The sequence below is a fragment of the Populus alba genome, chromosome 6, assembly GCF_005239225.2.
Source record: "Populus alba chromosome 6, ASM523922v2, whole genome shotgun sequence".
Classification (NCBI taxonomy): Eukaryota; Viridiplantae; Streptophyta; class Magnoliopsida; order Malpighiales; family Salicaceae; genus Populus; species Populus alba.
The window spans coordinates 6,696,017-6,717,343 of NC_133289.1; the positions used below are offsets into that span (position 1 = coordinate 6,696,017).

The 21,327-nt window shown below is 33.9% G+C and overlaps 2 protein-coding genes, 1 long non-coding RNA gene and 1 other non-coding gene across 4 annotated transcripts; 1 reads left to right on the plus strand and 3 right to left on the minus strand.

The window, feature by feature from the left end:
- Window positions 1–1,818: 1,818 nt before the first annotated feature.
- On the minus strand, window positions 1,819–7,193 carry LOC118053419 (YTH domain-containing protein ECT4). Its single transcript, XM_035064671.2, has 8 exons — window positions 6,861–7,193; window positions 6,510–6,550; window positions 6,231–6,405; window positions 6,024–6,100; window positions 5,539–5,928; window positions 4,631–5,161; window positions 3,896–4,108; window positions 1,819–2,920 (listed from the first exon to the last, which is right to left on the minus strand). Exons 1-8 carry the CDS (start codon window positions 6,904–6,906, stop codon window positions 2,495–2,497), a joined length of 1,899 nt encoding a protein of 632 aa, XP_034920562.1. The 5' UTR covers window positions 6,907–7,193; the 3' UTR covers window positions 1,819–2,494.
- A 2,068-nt stretch (window positions 7,194–9,261) lies between these two features.
- On the plus strand, window positions 9,262–10,878 carry LOC140955747 (uncharacterized). The gene is made up of 2 exons (XR_012170227.1): window positions 9,262–9,964; window positions 10,160–10,878. It is a non-coding gene; the product is annotated as an uncharacterized lncRNA (long non-coding RNA).
- On the minus strand, window positions 9,342–9,415 carry TRNAI-UAU (transfer RNA isoleucine (anticodon UAU)). Its single transcript has one exon. It is a non-coding gene; the product is annotated as a tRNA-Ile (tRNA).
- A 1,950-nt stretch (window positions 10,879–12,828) lies between the features above and the next one.
- On the minus strand, window positions 12,829–18,259 carry LOC118053420 (protein DAY-LENGTH-DEPENDENT DELAYED-GREENING 1, chloroplastic). The gene is made up of 7 exons (XM_035064672.2): window positions 17,242–18,259; window positions 16,493–16,578; window positions 16,144–16,317; window positions 15,659–15,773; window positions 15,069–15,166; window positions 14,569–14,704; window positions 12,829–13,868 (listed from the first exon to the last, which is right to left on the minus strand). Exons 1-7 carry the CDS (start codon window positions 17,896–17,898, stop codon window positions 13,800–13,802), a joined length of 1,335 nt encoding a protein of 444 aa, XP_034920563.1. The 5' UTR covers window positions 17,899–18,259; the 3' UTR covers window positions 12,829–13,799.
- Between the last annotated feature and the right edge of the window lie 3,068 nt (window positions 18,260–21,327).

The following is a 21,327-nucleotide window of genomic DNA, read 5'->3' on the forward strand; positions in this document are numbered from 1 at the left end:
ATTGGTAGTGGTTTATCCAAATTATTTTTTACCTGCTTCTTGCCAGTAGCATTACCATCACCAGTGGCATTTTCAACATCTGATGATGCATTCGGATTCATATAATTTTTGGAAAGAAATTCCCAGAGCCTTGACAAACAAAAATCAAATAAATTAACAGATATTTTAGTAAAATCTAGCAAAATAATATCAAATATCTTAAGCTAGAAAAAAAAAAAAAACAGAAGAAAAGAAGAGAAAAGAAATCTTAAGCTGCAAGAAAAATAAATAATATAATAAATCAACACTGTATATTTACTGTAGCAATTAAATTGGATCCTGATGATTTGGCCAACATCTCCTCTTAACTACATGCTCGACTAATAAAACAATCGTCTTTTTTTTTTTTTTTGATACAATCATTCTACTATTAATTAAAAAAATCTGAACCAAGATAAGTATTAACAAATGAAGCTACCAACCAAGAAACAAAAAGGGCAGTATTGGCATCACCAAGAAATGGCTCCAACTGGATTTTTGCTTGATTTTGTGTCTTCCCATTAGAAATAAGCAGAGTTACATACTCCTACAAAACAATAATTTTATTTTTTTTCAAATGAAAAAAGAAAAAAAAAACCATTTCAGGTTTAAGAGAAAAAGGGTGGAGGTACAGATAGGTCTTGGATGACATCATTATTATCTTCTTCTTCATTTAGTTCTGGGATGTCTCCAAGTAAGTCCTTAAGCTTTTCCGAAACCGAAGCTCTCAGTATTTTAGAGAGCAGCTGCTGCTTTCCGGATTCTGATTTTGGGTTTTTGCTGCCCAACATTTTCAACTTTCAAGAATTACTCCTCCTTTTGCTCGCTTTGTTTTCCTCTATTTGTAGCTCGAGAGAGAGCGAGCGAGAGACTGCGAATAAATACTGCAGTACAGTATTTGTGTGTCAGTGCTGGACAGAGCAGGAATATTACTGCAGGAGGAAAATACCTGGTGCCACCTGTTAAGCCTTGTTTGGCTATGCTCCATTTCGTTATTTCCTTTCCTTCTTTTTTTCATTGAGAGGCCCAATGGGCCTGAATTAAGGTTAGATTATCACACAATAAAATATTATAACATACGGAACGTGGGAAAACGAACAAGAATCACTTTTTTTTTTTTTTTTTCGCTTCTCAATTATTATTTGTGACAACTTCCCTAATTTTTCATTCACCACATGGATGGCCAGAATTAAAGTTTATAGGTGACATGTCGTCTATTTTAACAGATAAGGTGTTATTTGTTTTAGATAAAAAGGAGGAATTTAGCCGAGACACAACTGAGCTTGGGTTTCTTACTAGAAGCATTTTTTGTTTGCATTATTTTTTCTTTTAAATTTTGATTAAGACCCTCCCTTGTATTTTTTAGATTGTTAATAATCAGATTAAAAACATATATATTTCAAAAGACAAAGTGGTTTAATCATCAAGAGCCATGTCGCACATTGAGCAAGTTAATCCAATTTTTAAGTTTTTCATGATTAAAAGTGGGGATTAACCTAATCTCTTGAGCTCACCGGATCTGCGTGGCTATTGATCCTACAGTCATGCCTCCGGTACGAGGACAGACTACCCTTACACCGGATTACATGAGGTTCAGAATTGGATTTTAAAACAACGAGCATGCACCCCTCCTGCAGCTTAGACACAGCAGGAAACAAATTAATCTCAGTGATGAGAGTGCATCTGCAAGGCAAGTGGCTATAGATATCCGGACCAACACCTCAAGGTTATCCTACCAGCACTTTCAACCTGAGTTGAGGCCAGTAGAGATCATTATTTCTTAATAACTGGGCATCTAGATAACAAAGCTCAATAGTCCTTCCGAGGATATTTTCTACAATAACAAAGATTAAAAATTTTCCACTACGAAGAAAAATTAGAACAAAGAAAGTGAAACATCTCTACTTACACCTCGGTAAACATACAACAAGATATGAGCGGCAATTCCTCATCATTTTGTATAAGGGCAATTGTTGAATTTTCTTTCTATTTTTACCTGTCCTATCACTATTTTCCCTTCAAAATGGTAACTTTACAAACATTCCAATAGCCAAATGCTCTCTGGAAAATCAGTAGAGACAGAACCCAGGATTACATTCAATTTGGGCACCAGCTGCATAGTATACAAAATCTACTCCCACTTTACGAAACCATCCCATTCTTCAAACTCACTGCACCAATCAGCATCTTTTTCCCATTCTAAATAACCCAGACAAAAAATAGACCACATTCACTTCTCCCTCAACAGTGCATAACAAAAGCAAAGCAAAAACAAAAACCAGCTTGTTAGTACGCCCCTTCAGGCTACTCAGATACCCAATATGCCATCCCACATGTCAGCAAGCAAAGAATCTATCAAATCTTAGGAGAACAAGGAGTTTTGTGCCGTTATGAACCAGCATCCCAGAGATCCTAGCACAACTACAACTAAAAGCTCCTATCTGTCAACATAACTGTGGTCATCGTATCAACAGAATTAATCCTGGTACTCGCCACTACCCTCTTTTGACTTTAAGGCAGGAGACAAGTTAAGGTTGCTGGAATCTTCAGCTTTTGAAACCACGATGTTGGAATTGTTAGCAAGTTCCACGGCAGTATTGCAATTATTAGCCGGTAAGACCTCCATACCAGGTCCTAAGCTAGCAACCTCTTCTCTGGCTGCTGGTTCTTTATTAACATCATCCAACTTGAGAGATTGCGCAAGAAAATCAGACATTTGATTTATGGTATCATCAGCGAGCAAACCTGCACCACCTACTTTCAAACTAGGTTGCTGTTTGGCCTTCCTTTCCTTCAAAGCTCTCTCACATTGATCATAAAAGTCAAAATCATCCAGGATAGATGTAGGTGCATCATGATCCTTGAAGATTTTCAACATCTCAATACCCTGTTCTAGTTTCACCTAAGTATTCAGCACACCAGAGAGAGAGATGAAAAACCCATCAGGCAAAAAGAACTAATCAGTAAGAGGGTTGGATCCATGTAACGACAGAAAAGAAAATCAGCAAACAGTCTTGACCAGACAAAACTTTCATCTTGGTTGAATGGTGTATGCACACAAGGTTAAACACAGATTTGAAAGGGATAATGAAGTTAGAGAAAGATTAAATGATTTCTGATTCATGAAAAAATATCTGGGCAGCCAGAATACGGTACAAATTAGGACCAGGAAGAATGCAATGAGGTTATAATCACCCAAAATTATACTTTTAGATCAAAAGCTACTACGCATGACACTCTAGCCTTTTTTATGAAAAGAAACAGCACAGATAGCCTGGGACAGCTGAGGACCAAAAAAAGAAACAGACCACGGTGCTTTTGGACCCCCATATCACTCAAACTCAACATAAAAATTCCTTTTGCAATCAATGTAATTGTCCTATGTTACATTATTAAACTAATACCCAATGATACTGATCAAATTCTAGCATATTTCATGCAGATAATTGAGATCTGGTTAAAATATAATCCCCTATAGGCCTTTGAATAAAACAAAGCATGAAGCGAGCATGAAGTAAAGTCCAAAATAAAAAGGACGACATGTTTGCATGGCCAACCTAGCTAACAAACGGAGAATTCAGATATAATATGGAGTTGATAAATGCACAATATCAAGCAGCATTTTTCTCTATGAAGGAAACACATTTGGCAATCCACAAAGAACAACAATTCTGGTACTCATGTGTCTCTAGAACAGCACTTATTTACCCATTTCTGTAACATAATCAAAGTAAACTCATGCTCAGAAAAATATCTAGGATTTATAAATACTTGAGTCATGAGAATGATCCCTGCATTCTAAACACTATAAATCTCAATAAAATAGTACAAATACTAATAAAAAAGTAGGAATATTAGTAAAATTTTATAGCTTTACCTCTTGAGAATCTCGACTATGAGTAGCAGGCTTATTATCATTGTTTTCAAGTAGTATGTGCCGGAAACGACTATTGGGAACATCTTTAACGATATGCCACTGGACTGGGAACTGGCCATTCCATCTATCTTGCTGCCAATATTCAGCATCCTTCTCAAAGTCTACGGGTCCAACCATTTCCGCTACTCCACAAAACTGTCCACTAGCATTGACCTGCACAAAAAAATGTAAACAAATCCAAGACCATTAATGAACCAAAACAGACTTTTTCAGAGCAGCGGCAAATTTTAAACAATGCAGCAAGTATGCAGGTTGCAGAAACAGGTTAGTCATTAAAATGCTTTTGATGTTGGAATTCAGCTTCAAAATGTAAAAGACAAATAAAAAAAAACTTGTTCCACAAATAAAATCAGCAACCACCTGCTTATTGCACTAACTTTACCAAACAATAACAAAAAAAAAAACATTGTGTTACAACATAGGTCTGTGGTCTTCTGCTGGCTTCTAAAACAAATACAAACTCATAAACCCGGAGGCAAAACCCAGGAAAAAAAAACTGCAGAAAACGATGCCCTTTCATATCTATAGACAGAGAAATCCAAGCTACCATGTTCAACCATTCATTACAATTCAGATATCACTCTACATGCATTAGCTTCAACCTGGTTCCCAGCAGTCACAATGCCACTAGCATAAATCAATGCATTAAAATAACATCAAGTTACACTGACATACCGAAAACAAAAGAAAGACTGGACAGTTTCCTTCTTTCTCCTTTGCTTCACGATAAGCAGCATCAATTTTTTTGTTCCCGTGTGGAGTGCTTGCCCAAACACTATATTTAATACTTTTATGAACATTATCTTCACTGAAAGACTTGATTATAAAGAACTTGGCATCCTTGTAATCAGTGACAAAATCTAGCTGGTTATATAAATCAAGCTGAATCCCAGAGCTAGCTGAATTGCCTTTGCCATTACCAGAGGAGGAAAGCTGTTCAGTGGCATTCTTTCCCTTAAGCTTTGAAGCCCTTGGTCCTCGATTACGGTCAAAACCAAAAGGATCATTAGAAGAATACATGGAGTCCTGGTCTCTGTCTCTCCTCCTGCCTTTATCAAGTCCAACTCGTGTCCGGTCATTAGCCCCTGCATAAGAAATTGAACCACCGGCAAAACTAGAGCTCTGAAAAGAGCCACCATGCTGGTAATGTCCAGCAGGGGAAGATGATGTATATCCATATCCATGCAATGATCTTTGCTGAGAACCCTGAAACCATGTCCAAACAATATTTAACAAGCTCCTTGTTGAAGGGTCAGACGAGGAACTACTAGTAAAAAACACAGATAAGTATGCAAGAAGCCTCACTACAATTAATCTTTGCTCTAAACAGGTAAATTAACAACTTCTAGCAATCATGTGTCAAGATCCAGAACAAAATTTACATCACAACTTTTAATAAAAGTTACGATGATAAACTCAATAGGGGATTTTTTGGATTTAGAAACTCGTACACCAATTCAGAAGAAACTGAAAAAGCAGTGGTGATGAGCAAGGAAAACAGGCAGTAGATGTGAATGAGAAAAAGGAATTGAAACTTTTGGAAATTCTAGATTTCTTAATAGTTGGAACAAGATAAAACAAACCTGTGCAACTTGGTGCTCATATGGCCCGAGTATGCCCATTGGTTGAGGATAAGCAGATGGAGATGTTAAGGAATCAGAGCCAGGAGCCCCGGACATGTTCCCCCCACCAAATGATCCATAATGTACCAAGTAACCTGATCCTGGTCCAAAAAAGGAGTTGCCACTATTGCTTTCAAATGACATTAGCTCAGATGAGCCTAGAGGACCTGATGAGGGCACATCTGGATGGTAAAATTGGGAGAATGGGACCTGTTGTGGAGAGTATAACTGGCCATCTAGCATTATAGGAGTTAGAGGCGTAGCCATAGGAGAATATTGCCCGTGTCCCATATCAGGATTAAAGCCATATCCGGAATGATACATAAGAGATTGATTATCATTGTATATAATCTGATCACCGTCAGGACATAAAGGTAAAAGAAATTATTCAGTTAGAACTATAGAAAAAGTATTTAAGAGTACGGTAGTAAAGGAATCATCCTCACCGGAGATAAATGCATTCCATCGGCCGCATTAAGATGTTGAGAATACCCATCCCAAATACCAGTGTTATTGCCATAACCTGAAGATGCAAAGATCACCAAGTTGAGACACACAATCCCACTAATCAATATTCCACATATACGGTTACTAATAACCCATTCTTAACTGTGAACAAAATGAAGATACGATGGAAAAGGAAACTAACTAACCAGCATAAGCTGCCATTGCTTGGTCATGTGAGGAATAATCATAAACATTGAGTTGCGGTGGTGGAACAATGGTAAGATCTGGAGCAACAGTAGCAGATAATTGTGGGCGTTTTATGACGGCTGCTTCCGGGGAAGGATTCACCGAAACAATCCTTTCATCTTTGGGCGAAAGTGGCTTTCATAATTGATTTATATATGAATTAGAAAACCAAGGCATAAAAAAAATACACAATTCCCCTGATCATTAATTAAAAGTCTTTAAAAAAAACAAGAAATTACCTGCTCCATCAAAGAATTATCGCGATTAGTGAGTGATTCTCCTGCAAAACGGCATTAACATACTCAGCAACTAAACCAAGCACACGCTATTTTCAAGAAGAAGAAAAAAGAAAATACATTTAAAAAAAAAAACGCATTTACGAAGTCTACTAATGACTCGATTATTAATTGACACTGAGAAATTGAAAAACATAAAATTCAAAAAAGAAAGGGCAACAGAGCTTAAGATTGGAAAAATCGATAGATTAGGTTAGGGTTCTAAACGAAAAGAAATTGTTAGAAAAGAGAGCAAGAAAGGAGAAAAGAGAGAAAACGCATGAAAAATTTATGGAGAGAGGGGAAGAGAGATACCAGGGGGAGGGGAAAGATAATCCCGAGAGGATGGGTGGTCGTCCATTTAATTGAATCAGTATTTTAGAGGAGATCTGGATTCTGGAGATTTTGATTAGGAAAGTTGGTAGGGTTACGATTATAATAATAATAAGAAGAAGAAGAAACCTAATTCAATAAATAAATAACGGAGGAGTAATTTTGTATTGTTTGGAAGGAATTGAATTGGAGAAGTGAATTAAATTTTTGAGTTTGAGAGGGAAAGGGAAACACCACTGACTCTCCTCTCCCACAAAGAATCAAAATACTTCCTTTTCTTTTTCTTTTTTCGGGGTTTTGGACAAGAAATATTTATTAAAAAGAACAAAAAAAAAAAAAAAAGGACGAGGAAGGACTCAGGAGGAGGGTTTTGGGCTTTCTTTTTTTATTTATTTATTATGACTTTTTTTTTCTCCCACAAAGAATCAAAATACCTTCCTTTTCTTTTTCTTTTCTCGGGGTTTTGGACAAGAAATATTTATTTAAAAAAAAAAAAAAAAAAGGACGAGGAAGGACTAGGAGGAGGTTTTTGGGCTTTCTTTTTTTTATTTATTTATTATGACTTTTTTTTTTTTTAAATGTTATGCCGCTTTCTCTTCTCCTCTCTCGTGGACTAAACTTTAACACATTCAGACACACAAAGAAACCATTTGGCTCTGCGGCTGCGTTTTATGAAACGTTGCAGCCGTGGTTAATTAAAATTGAAGCGTATTGTTCACTGGGACCCACTTTTTTTCTGCGTTGGAAACGCAGCATTTGAGAAGCAAGAATTCGTTGCTTTTTATTTACTGTTCACGTTAATTGCACTGTTCGATGAACAGTGCAATTAACATGAACAGTGCATTGTGGTGCACTGTTCATGTGAACAGTGCAAGGAATTGCACTGTTCACTTGCACGCAGACCTTTTTTTTTTTTAGTGTGTAAATTTTAAAAAAAAAAATTCAGAATGAATTTTATACATTATAATATTTTATCTAATTTTATTATATGCTAAAAAATTATGAAAATTGTAGTTTTTGTCCGATGTATTTTGTAGATAATTGAATTATAGATGGTTTCTTGAAATAATAAAAAATATTTTATATAAAGTATGATTTATTTTATAATATAATAACAATAGTTAAATCCATAATATTTAAATTAAAAATCATCAATATTAATATATATTTTTTAAAATTATTTTATAACCTTAATTTTAAAAACATTTTTAACCAAACACATTAAACTACTTTTTATTCAACCTTAATTTTCAACCACAGTTTTAACCAAACACCTATTTTTTCAAACCAACCTCAACTAAAAGTACTTTTTATAAAACAATTTTTTTCAAACCGCAACCGCAACAGCTACCGCAATGCTAAACACACTCAAAGCAAGCAAATGCAGTGTAACTGTAAATTCTTTTCTTTTCTTTTTCAATTTTTTCCACTCCAATAGTGCCGGTATACCGGATTTTACAAAAATAATAATAACAATACCGGAACATTAGAATATGAGATTTAAAATGAGAATTCAAGAATAAAACATCAATATTTATTCAATAAAAAAAGGATAAGTATAAAAAAAGACTTAAAATATATATTTCCGTGCCAATATATATATTTTTATTAATTTTAGTAAATTAGAATGTGATTTTCTCCTTTATCTTTGTATTTGTTTTATGTTTGTGTGTGTGTGTATACATATATATTGGTATACACATTGGTTATTTTGAAATTTTTCAAAAATCATAGTAACATTTTAACTCCCATTTTTACATGGAATGATAATGATTTTGAAAATTAATTAAATTTTTAAAACTAATCTTGGAAAGAATAAAAAATTATATTTTATTGTTAATGATATTATTTCTAGAGATTCAAAATATTTTTCCAAAAAGAAATATTTTCTAGCTACTAAAACCTATTTTATTGTGAATAAAGTTTTTCTCAAAGAAGTCTATGTTATTATAGAGATTCACACCATAACACTACAATGACAATTTATAAGTCTATGTTATCATAGAGATCCACACTATTACATTTACATTTGAATAGAGGGGGTTAAATGAATTATTTTAGACAATTTCCAGTAGAATTTAATCTGAAATCCATATTACATTTACATTTGAATAGAGGGGGTTAAATGAATTATTTTAGACAATTTCCAGTAGAATTTAATCTGAAATCCAAACCTTAACCAAGTCAAATTGATCCGAAGAATAGGAATTATGTCGGCAAATGAGATTGTTTGGATTGAATTTTTATTTTTACAAAATAATATTGATATAAAATTAACAAAGAAATTAAATTGCATAATAGGAGATAATGGTTCTTTATTTGTATTTATCTTCCAATTTTAGTTATCTCATTTAATATTTATTAACGCGAACACAGACAGTCAGACACTAGCGTTTCCTGGGTAAAAAAGGTTTGCAAGAAGCCAACGGTGATATGATAGAAGGAGCATAGTATCAGAAACAATGGTCCCGGCGGGGCTCGAACCCGCGACCTTCGGCTCATAAGACCAACGCTCTAACCAACTGAGCTACGGGACCGCGATGCTTTTCAGCGACGACCTTAAACATCATAACGTAAATAATGAATTACTCGGCCTGGTCTGGTGATTCCAACTGTGTCCCTAACTGGTTCCGGTCACATGGGAGGAGGCAGCAGTCAGGGCCCTGGTTGGACTTGGGTCGATACCGACGCAATTGGCCAATTTCAAAAGGGCGAAGTGGTAGTCCAGCAAAGTCCCCAACCCCCCCCCCCCGGAGGCGGGCGGCTCAAGAGGCGCTTCCGCAAGCGCCAGCACCCGCTGAAGTTGCTCATCCCATTCCTAACCAAGAGGTTGCGGCACTAAGAAGGGAACTCCATGGATTAATCAATCCGAAAGGGGGCAGTGTTGTCTCGAAAGGGAGAGTTGAAGCGGGTTCAAGCTAGAAGAAATTACTTTCTATAAAGAAGGTAAAGGAAGATTCGATGGAATTCAAGCTCATGGCATGTCTCGTTTGATCTATCATAGAGTATCTCAAACGAGAGGAGTCCTCAAATAGATGGCAACCTAACTGCAATTTCCTAATAAATCATGATGGAAATTATTTTGGGTAGGTTCCCCTCTTGCTTCTTTCTTCTAGTCATCATATATCGTGCATGGATAAAGAAGAGGGAAAGAGATGTGTGGCGTCGAGGAGGAAGTTCTTGAAGTCCAATCTAAATTTGGATTAAAAAGAGGTTGCTGTTGTCTCTGAGATAAAAAATTTGGAAAAATTAATGAAGGATCAACATTTCACCAATTCCAGGTCACACCAACGAGCAAATGAAAGCAACCTCAAATTCAAGCAGGGCTGACCAGCGCGATTCAGCTTCAACCAACAAGTTCCACCCTGCAATCCAAACAAGCTATGTATAATTATGCAATGGATTAATTGTTTGATTAATTTAATACATAGCTAATTAATCTTTTTTGTCTTTTTTTCTTAATTTTCTAATGCATGCATGGTGAGGTTTTGAAGCCAACGGCTGCCTTACAGTATAATTTACGAATAGTATGTTGCTTCATTGCAAGTTTCAGAAATTCTCCTAACTCCATGCCTGCTCAACCCTTATTCGCTGAAGCAGATTTCTAGGAGGTGGTACTGTTTCTTGTTGCTGCGTATTAACCCACCCCCATGATACTGCAATTGCAGGTAATTAATTGGTAATGATGCTCCGGACCCGTATGATTTTGATTTCTCTGATGATATTGTTGCTGATGCTGATTATGCTTAGAGGAGGATTCGTATCTGGAGGGTTTGGATGCTCTTCAGCTGGGCGCTTTTCAGACCTGGAAGAACAGTCCAAAAATGCTAGCGTGATGCTTGACTGAATACTGCCTGCTGTTTTAGATTCAGTACTGGCAAACAAGTTTGAATTCTCATCTCCGGTTCTTGAAACTTGAAAGGATTATTTCTCATAAATCTAAATTTAATGGGTTCAAAACCGCATAAAAAACTCCTTTAAAACCCAAAAAATATTTTTATATGCTCGGACAATTAAGGTGTATGGACATGGTAGCCTAAACTCATTTGAAAGAGAAACAAAACTCGTTGACGAGTTCTCTTGATGGTGTAGCCCAGCTTGAGATAACTTGTAATTATGATTGGTCAAGTATTGATCTATCATAATTAGATGATTTTTTTTTTTTAGATTATATAAATAGTCTAACATATATATTTATTGGTATTGTTTACCAATAAAAAGACTAATCGTTACATATCAGAATGGCTTAAAAAAACCACAACTTTTAATCAAACCATCAGATTAAACTCAAATTTTTACATGAATTTTTATAAACTGTTTTTTTCCTATAATAACACCTACAATGCTATTTGAAGTGTCAAATCTTGAGATATTTAAAAACTTGTCCTGTGATCTCAATTTAGACAATTTTGTTATTTTTTTTTAATTCAAATTCCATACTTTGTTTCAGATTTTATAATTATTTTATAGCTATTTGGTAATGTGGCTGCGTGTGAGGTTAAGAGTGAGCCATATAAATATGTGTTTGGTTAAGTTAAAACTTGGTTTTGTTTTGGTGAGACCCACCATAAATTAAGATTGCACCTGAGGTTTAACAAAAACAAAAAAAGTTGAGTTTTGCAAAGAGCAGCTCACCTCAATTTTTCAATTATCCACCAACAAACCAGTTTGGCCACAAAACACATATTTTTGAAGAGAAAAAAAACCTGTTGGAGGAATATCAAACTTTATAGAACCTCAACAATTCCTCTAGAAATAAAGGAAAAGTAAGAAGTATCGTCGTCCATCTGCCAAACAGCTCCCTCGATTTACCACCGGCCTTTGCTATTTCAACTGCCAGCCAGACATCGCCGCCGCACAAGGTAACCTGCTCTTCCCCTTCTCCTTCTTCTTTTGTTGCATTTCCCTGTCTCTATTGTTCTGTAAAGTGAATAGTGAAAAGTGAAGAATTAATTTTTTGTTAAAAATTAATTTATATATATATATATATTTTGGATCGTTTTGATGCGCTGATCTTAAAAATAATTTTTTTAAAAATAAAAAAAAATATCATTTTGATGTACATTTTGAAATGAAAAACAATAATTAACTATACTTCCAAATAAACCCTAAAAGTGGCAAGAGAGAGTAAGGAAGAAATAACAAGCAGGAAAGCCATAGATTTGTTACTATATATATATATATATATATATATATATATTATATATATATATATATATATATATATGTTTGATTTGTGTTATTAATACTTATAGTCACTTGTAGAGGCATTTACTTTGCGTCTTTCACGACGTCCGGATTGAAAAAATAAAAATAAAAATGAAATCAATAATTGTTCAAATTCATCATAGGAGAGTTTATTTTTTCTAACTTTTTTCTTCGGATCCATCATAATTGCATTGATAAAAGATTTTAAAATTTATTGTGCAATTTATATAATTTTTGGTCAAATATTTAGACCAATAATGACTTTACAGCACATACACAACATTTATTTAAAGCCCCTTTAATTATTGTATTAAAAACTATTTTTCAAAATCTTCTTTATCAAAATTATTATTATTTTATTTTTTAAATTTTATTTTTTATATCAGCATGTTAATCAATCTAAAGTTTTAATTTGAAACAAAAAAAAATTGATTTTTATAAAAACAAACAACTTTAATAGCTGACCAAGTAAAGGAGACAAAATTGAGGTTCTTAAGTTGAAATTAAATTTTAAAAGTGTGTTTGATTTGAAAAGGTATTAAATTAATTCTTTTAATGCTTTTTAATAGTTTTATATACTGATATAAAAAAAAAATCTAAATTATTTGAGAAAGCGGGATGAATTTTCATTAGCATCCATGAAAAATCTCAGTTGAAAATATTAAAATATGAATTTTTAAAAAGAGTTTTTAATCAATTTAAATCGTTAAATCAAACAGAGGGACAATATACGCTCAAGACATGAAGAATAAAAACAACCAAATTAAGAATATTGACCTCAATATGCCACAACCTCAACAGATAATAAGATAAAGATCGCCATTAAACCAATTGTCAACTGAATAAAATTTACCGGTGCTGTCCCCCACCCCCCCCCCCCCACCCTCCCCCACACCAAGGCACCAATGTGGTTGCTGGTGTCAGCCGAAACATTGTAATTTCGGACACCCAGGAAACTTATTTATGGTGCCTTGAGTTTGTTGCCTTGCCATGGATCATCCATCCATTTCGGGCCCCTGCTGCTAATGTAGCTTAGCTAGTTTCTCTCTAAGGATGGAGTGACTGCCTGCCTTGAAACTCTGTAGCTGTACTTCTGTTTATGAAGGAAACATGACAAGCTAGTACCATTGTTGCTACTGGTCAGTTGGGGATCCAAACCCTTAACCCTCATCCATTTTACTCTCCTCCACCCCCTCAGATCAGGTGTAGGAGCCATGGCAACATCCAGGCACAAATGTACGAATGCGTATACCAGATGTAATCTGGGAGAATAAATGATGTCAAATAAACATGGAGCAGATATGCCAAATAAGCACACCATATTCAAAGTTCGGGAACAAAATAGTTTCAGGATTTGGTCTCTAACTAAGGTACATGTATAAGGAAATTGATCCATTCGAGTGGATGTATCGAACGAGAACATCTCTGCATTGTTTAAACATGTAGTGGTGAGGGCCAGCAGATTCTGGGAAAGAAATGATGGCCTCTTATTGTCACTGAATCATTTGAAAATCAAATAAACAGAGGGAAGGTATTTGAACAGAGCATAAGACTCCTCTCCATACAGAATAATGGCCTGGTTTGGGAGTTCATTGTGTCCATGTACTTGCAAAACTGGACAAGCCTCTATAAAGGAAGATATATAGAGGGGGGAAATGTGTGGAGGTAGGAAAAAAAATGTAAGGATTCATGGACCAAACCACAAAATTTCGGCTAGTGGCGCTTCATTTCACGGAATATGTTTGCCACCCTTGGGGATAATCTTGGTAGGTACTTGAACAGCTGTAACACAAACACCATATGCAATCAACAACGATGAGTAACCATAATTAATAGAATGAAACACTAGTTTCAAAATACAAAATCCATAGAAAAGGTTAATCAAGAAACCATGAGCAATTTTTTCTAGTGAACTTGTTTGACAATAAACAAAAGAAAATTATTCTGATGATGTCCCATCACATAATGAAGTAGTTCTTTTAGGAGAATACTTCATTTATGAGTAATATATAGCTGGTTTTATGCATAATTGGTACGTACAAGGTGCATGCGCATGTGATTTTAAACCACAGGTGCATCACCCAGATACATCGCATGTGACTTCAGCTATCTCTCCAGTTTACCACCGTGAACATAGTATCATCCAATGGAAATTTCCTTTTCTTTCCATATACGACACTTTTCCCCACGTTTTTGCCTTCTAAATTCATAGCTAAGCACAGGGAGGGGCATAGCAGCTGGGGGTGGGGGTGGGGGTGGGGCTAGCACAGCCACCCTATTCATTTAAATTTCAAGTAAATTATAATCACTTCATTCGCTCACATTCCTGTGTGGAAATTAATCATGTTTGGCAAGGAACTGATTACCTTTTACCTTTCATAAAAGTAATCACTTCCAGTTTAACCACAGACAGGCTTTTCTAAATAAAGGTTTTTATTGGATTTTGTTCGACGAAACACTTATTTGAGTCAAAATAACATACCCAAAGCTTCACACATGCATCAATGACGACAGGAACGAGGCAGATGAAAATGGTGATAGCAGATTGGTCAACTTCAAGTCCATAGTGCTCAACAATTACATCCAGCAAGGTCTGCCAACCAGATTCGGAGTGATACCTACAGTATTCAATTTCATAAAGGATAGTGTTCATTATGCAAACAAGAGTGAAAGTGAAATTCTTAGAAGAATAATGAGCATTTTTTTAAGAAAAACCCTGCAAGAAACAATATGGTGCCAAAGAGTTTATATACGGAATCTCAAGATCTTCACTAACTGAAAGATTGATATTACTTGCACGAATTCATTCAAAGCCAATTACAGATTCAACATTCACTGTGGTGACTGACACCAAGCTATTCTACATTTGGTATCACTTGCAGAATTTGTTCAAAGCCAACTTCTGAACTAGCATACAAAATAAAATACCAGTGGAAAATATACACTACCGATAGTATTTTAGTAAAGAGCAAAAAATATTACCCCAAAAAAATATCTGTGATAAGTATGATTAGAAATGCCTTCCCAATATCTGTAACATTGTTTAGTATTTTATAACCTGTAAATTTCAGCAAAGCTACCTGCAATATGGATAAACAGAAGAAAAAGAAAAGAAAATTATAAAAACATGATTCAAGGGTATGATAGAATGAATCATTTCCAAATGCAATTTAAGCAGAACAAATGCAAAAAAGTGAAAACTATTCACCAGGTATTTCTGCAACAACTCCTGGGATGTTCTATAACAATTTAGAAGAGCAAAGAACTTCAAAAGTGAATAATGCTCGTAGACAAGCAAAGCAAGAGTGGTTCAATGTTTTCTTGAAAAAAGCTAAACAATTTCTCACAGCAATGAATATAGACTAGGTGAAAATTGATATAAACATGAAAAATCGCAACTTTGACCATAAATAAGCTGACATGCTACTTATTGTTGCTTATACAATACCACAGTTTTTGCTTGATAGATGATGGCTATTACAATGAAAATGATCAAGGTTTTTACAATGATGCAAAATATATAAATTCTATACATAAAAGGCATTGTGCAAAGAGAACAGCTGATGACTCACTTTACTCTGATTGAAGTACAAAAGAATGAAGATTGAGATCCCAAATACCATGTCTGACCATATGTTGGCAAATGATCTACGATTTTCTAACCTCCAATCATCCCGTAGCTCTAAACTGTTTGAGCAACAAACCAGAAGTTGAAAAACATAGAATTCAGTATATTTGCTTTCATCAGCAAAGAGCATGGAAAACTTTCCTTAGTATTGCATTTATAGGGAAACAAATCCAGTATAACATGCCATATTGTAGTTTTCAATCAGAAATTGAATACAATTTGATGGACACCTTTTTTTTTCCAGGGAGTGAGGGGGTCTGTTCAAAGTTATTTAATGTTATGAAGAAAGCAACCCTAAAATTTAATGTTAAAGAACACCATCTAAATGAAACTTCTACTCATGAGAAGCGTTCTGAGAAAATTCACGGAGGAATCAGATAGATAGTAAACATGAGCTAGCAAAGCAAGCAAAAAAAATGTTATCCCTACGCTTTATGCCGTAGTTCCCACCATTCCTCCTCATCAGAAAGAGGTGGAGATTTACCAATCTCTACCTCAAGCAGCAATCTTGCTTTCTCAACTTTTAGTTCCTTAATCATCTCAAGTTTTTGACTTTTTCTCACATCAAGCATCTGCGCTGCAAGCGGTACAGTCTTGACATATCTGTTCGTGACATAGACTGAGTTACTTAATCAGAAAGTCAGCTTTAAGTGCAGCATAAGCATTAGTATTTTAAAACTTTTCAGGTAGAGAAGAAAGCAACTTGTAAATATCAAGTATTTCTTCTTATTAAGATTAGGAGAAATCGCTTAAGCAACCATTTTGTCCTAATTATTACCTGTCTAAGAAGGGCATGAGAACATAATCATGAACTGCAAAGTCCAAGGCCCAGGGTATGATTATCAATACTGCCAAAAACTTAGCCTGCAACGAGATGAATATAGATATGGATATGGTGTCAAGCAGTGTATTGAGTACAAGCATGCCAGCTTGAATAAGCAAATTTTTAAAATAACAGGAGAATAAACAAAACATATATTTACAACATCTTATGTAACTCAGCATGAAGTAGTCAAGTTCAACAAAGATCAGAGCTTACAGAAATGTAAAATGTCCATTGTGAACTGTTTTAATAACCAAACACTTTGATCATATACTATTTAAAATCCGTCAAAAGTCAGTGATACTCTGTCTAATTCTTCTTTACATCTAACTTAACCCCAAAAGTATAGATACTTTTATCTTCTTCTATATTGATGTGCAAAATGGAAATAGGATAGCACATCCTCTTCACGTGGATGTCCATTATTTTGCATCACTACAGTTTACGTGCTGCAAAGCCTAAAGCTAAGTGGTTGGAAGATAGCTTGATTGATTAACTAAAGATCACCGATTTCATAAAATTAGCGCCACATTTTTCGATGGTCACATATAATAGAGCACAATCTCAATTGGCACAGAGACATATGACCAAGTAATGAATTCAATGGATACCCCCTAAACAACCAGATCAACATAGGAAAGAATGGCATAAGGCAGGACTTACTCCAGTCTGAAACAAAGTGCATTGAAATGAAATTCACTTACCGAATTCAATGAGGCATACCGGAAAACACGGTCTTCATAGAGCAAATCCTCCTCTTCCCTGCCAAGAACCAAATCTCTAACAGACTCAACAAATCCTTTCTCAGGTACAAGGTCAGTAGGATCCGACCGCGCATCCTCTACTGAGCCCCCATTTCCAATTCCACCATTTCCATCAAAATCTTGACTCCACCAAGAACCATTACTGGCATCATCAAGACCATTAGCACCGTAATCCACAATCCAATCCTCCCACCTCCTGCTATCCTCATTCAACATATCTTCTTGTGCTTCTCTCAGCTCCACAATTGCCTCAGCTCTCCTCTTCCAAGCCTCAAACTTCTCTTCCTCGGACAACTCCTCATCACTTGAATTCTCAGAAAAATCCGCCTCAGCATCAAGCAAATCTTCATCCTTTAATCCAAACCAGTTTCCATCTTCATCAAAAAAGAACCTACGCCACCAACTTCTCCTTCTTTTAGATTGATTTTTCCCATTCTTCTTTGCTTTTGGAAAAACCCCACAAAATCTCCTCCTTCTATTACTCAATTGGAGTAAGAAACTGGATGATTTGGTAAATAAGTTCCTGTTCCTAAGTGGGGTTTGGTTATGGTTAGTGTTAAAGCTTAGGCTGTTGCATAACACAATTGAAGTGGTCATCAAGAACCCAACATTTTTTAGCCTTTGCAAACCAAAGACAAGAAACCACTACTCCAAATTGCTGTAATCATGAAAACAATCAAGCCTCTTCTTATCAAACAAAAACATAGACATTCTCCTAAGAAATTCAATATCTTTACTACTAAATTGGCCTTTTAAAAAACAAAATTCAGAAACTCATATCCTGACCTGAAGAACTAAAAAACAAAGAAAAAGAAGAATCAAGAAGAACTTTACAACAAAAGAAAGAGTTTTTTGTAATTGCGAGGAAGCTAAGCTAAACAGCTAAAGAGGGAAGAGCAAAAGGATAGAGGATAGCGGTCTTTGAGCTCTCACTCTCACTTCTGGATAATTAAAAATAAATAAATGTTTTTTTTTTTTTGATAAGATAAAGAAATCCTTTATATTAAATTACGATATTACTCTTCTTCTGAAATATAAGAGGGAAAAAACTCAATTTAGCCTAAGGAATTAGGAGGCTGAGTCTTTAATCTTTTGATTCTATCATTTTATCCAAAAAGTAAACAACATTAAACAATGTTAACCTTATTTGCATGTGCTCATTAACTATTTCCATCCAAGACAACAATACTTTTCCCCATAATCACCATTTTAGCATTAAATCATAGTAAATTATATTTTTTTCATTTTAATAGTTCATATAAAAGAAAAAAAAATTATATATTTTAACACTAAGTTATTGTTTAGGACATTCTAGGCCATTACCTTCATTTCGTTGTTGGTCCGATCAAAATTTTTAATACTTAAAAATATCTAGATGTTTTTAATGTATTTTTTAGCAAAACAAATCAAGATAATAATTTTTAAATATTAAAATGACAATATATTAGATCGATTTCGATCAACATGAGTTAACCTATCAAATACATTATCTAAGTCATGACCCTGATATGTAGAAAGCAAATAAAAAAAATCAATTCTTAATCAACATAATATTAAAAGATAAAATTAAAAACAAAATTGGACTAAAAACCCTAGTTGAGTTAACCCGGGTTAACTTATAAAACTTGGATCATGAAACCGGAATAATTCCATATTAAGCAAATCAAAATAAATTATAAAGCTCAATTCTCAATTAATCCAGTGTTACATGATAAAATTAAAAAAGAACATAAAACCCATCAAAGTCAACTGACCAAACTCGTGACCTAGGTCATAAGACAATGATAATCTCATAGAACACAAACAAAAACAAATTATGAAGCCTAATTCTCAATCAACTCAATATTAAATGATGAAATTAAAAAAAAATCAACTAAAAAAGGACAAAAAACCCGATTCAATCATCCTAGCTTAAGACTTAGGTCATAAGACCATGATAACCCTTATATAAAGCAAATAAAAAAAAATTATAAAGCCTAGCTTCCAATCAACTTAATGTTAAAGGATTAAATTGGAAAAAAAAAAATGACATCGGTCAATCAAGATTAACTTACTAAACCTGAATCAAGAAACTGGGATAACTTCATAGAAAACAAATTGAAAAAAATTATAAAGTTCAATTATCAGTCAAACCACTGTTAAATGATAAAATTAAAAAAAAATCAACTAAAAAAAGAATAAAAAAACTCAAGTCAACCTGACTAACCCGTAAAACTTGTGACCCAAGTCATAAAACTGTGATAACCCCATAGAAATCAGATTAAGAAATAATTATGAATCTCAATTCTCAATCAGTCTAATATTGAATACTAGGTTGTGAAAAAAAAAAATTAGAGAAGAAAACATAAAAATAACGCAAGTCAATATGACTAACCAAAAAACTTGCAATTCAGATTAAGAGAAATCAATTTTTTTTATTAAATCACTACTTTAGCATTAAATCATAGTAAATTATTTTATTTTTTTGCTTTCATTTTAATAGTTTATATAAAAGAATATCTTTCTATATTTTAGCACTAAGTTATTGTTTAGGACATTCTAAATTATTGTCTATATTACATTGCGGGTCAAATTAGAAATTTTTTGTACGTAAAAAAATATCCAGGTGTTGTTAAGGAGTTTTTTAGCATAAAAAAATTAAAATGACAACATATTAGATCGACGCATATCATCTCAAGTTAACATGTCAAATCCATTACTTGAATCATGAGATCTTGATAATCCTATACAAAGCAAATAAAAAAAGCTATTAAATCTAATTCTCAATCAACCCAATATTGAAAGATAAAATTGAAAATAAATCAAAAGCTTATTTAACTCGGGTTAACTTGTCAAACTTGAGTCATGAAACCGCGATAATCTCATAGAAAGCAAATAAAAAAGAAATTATAAAACTCAATTATTAATCAACCCAATATTAAAGGATGGAATTAAAAAAATAAAATAAATTAAAAAAAGACATAGAAATCTGCCAATGTCAATTGACCAAACTCGTGACCTAGGTCATGAGATCAAAATAACCTTATAGAAAACAAATCAAAATAAATTATAAAGTCTAATTTTCAATCAACCCAATATTGAAATAATAAATTTAAAAAAATCAAACTAAAAAGAAAAAAAAAACCCGAGTTAACCATCCTAAATCGCAACCTAAGTCGTACAAATGAAAAAATTATGAAGTTCTATCCCGAACTAATCAGACATCGAAAGATGAAACTAAAAAGAAACTAATCACACAAAAAATTATCATTAAAAGAATTAGGATGGAAATTGAAATAAAAATTAAATTAGAAGGCATAAAAAAATTAAATTGAAGGGTTAAATTGAAAAAAAAACTTTAATAAAAGAAAAAAAATAAAAGTAATGAGGGCTAAGTTGGAAAAATAAAATTAAAAAACATAAACTTTGATTGGATGATAAACTTGAAAACCTACAAAACTTTAACAAAAAAAACTTGAGGAAAAAAATCAGAAATCAAAAGAATAAGAAGCGGATTGGAAAAAATAATATATGAAAAATTGTAATTTAATGGCTAAATTGAAAAACATAAAAACTTTTTTTTTTTCCTAAAAGGGTCAAAGATGAAAATAACTAATAACAAATATAAGAATTGGAATTCAAAAACGAAAAGATAGAAAGAACAAACATGTATTTTTTCTACAAGAGAAAGAACATACGGAAGAAAAAAACATTTGCAGGTGACAAATCACCCCTCATCCACTATCAAGCCCCCACCATAAGAAAGAGGATCTAGTGGCACTTCCAAGTGCACAATGAAAGACCGGGTTCGACCACCGAGTGACATTGTATGCGTCGTCCAAAGATCATGGATGCCACTCACATATTGGTTCAACAACTTTTCAGAATAAAAAATTAAAAATTCAACATAAAAAGATCAAAATACCCTTTATAGCCCTGTAAATTACAAGCAAACCTATGTGAAATGACAAAAATACCCCTAAATGCATACTTTTTATTTTTTTTTTGCTTTTTTAAGGGCAAAGACGTATATTAATGGTAGCCTAA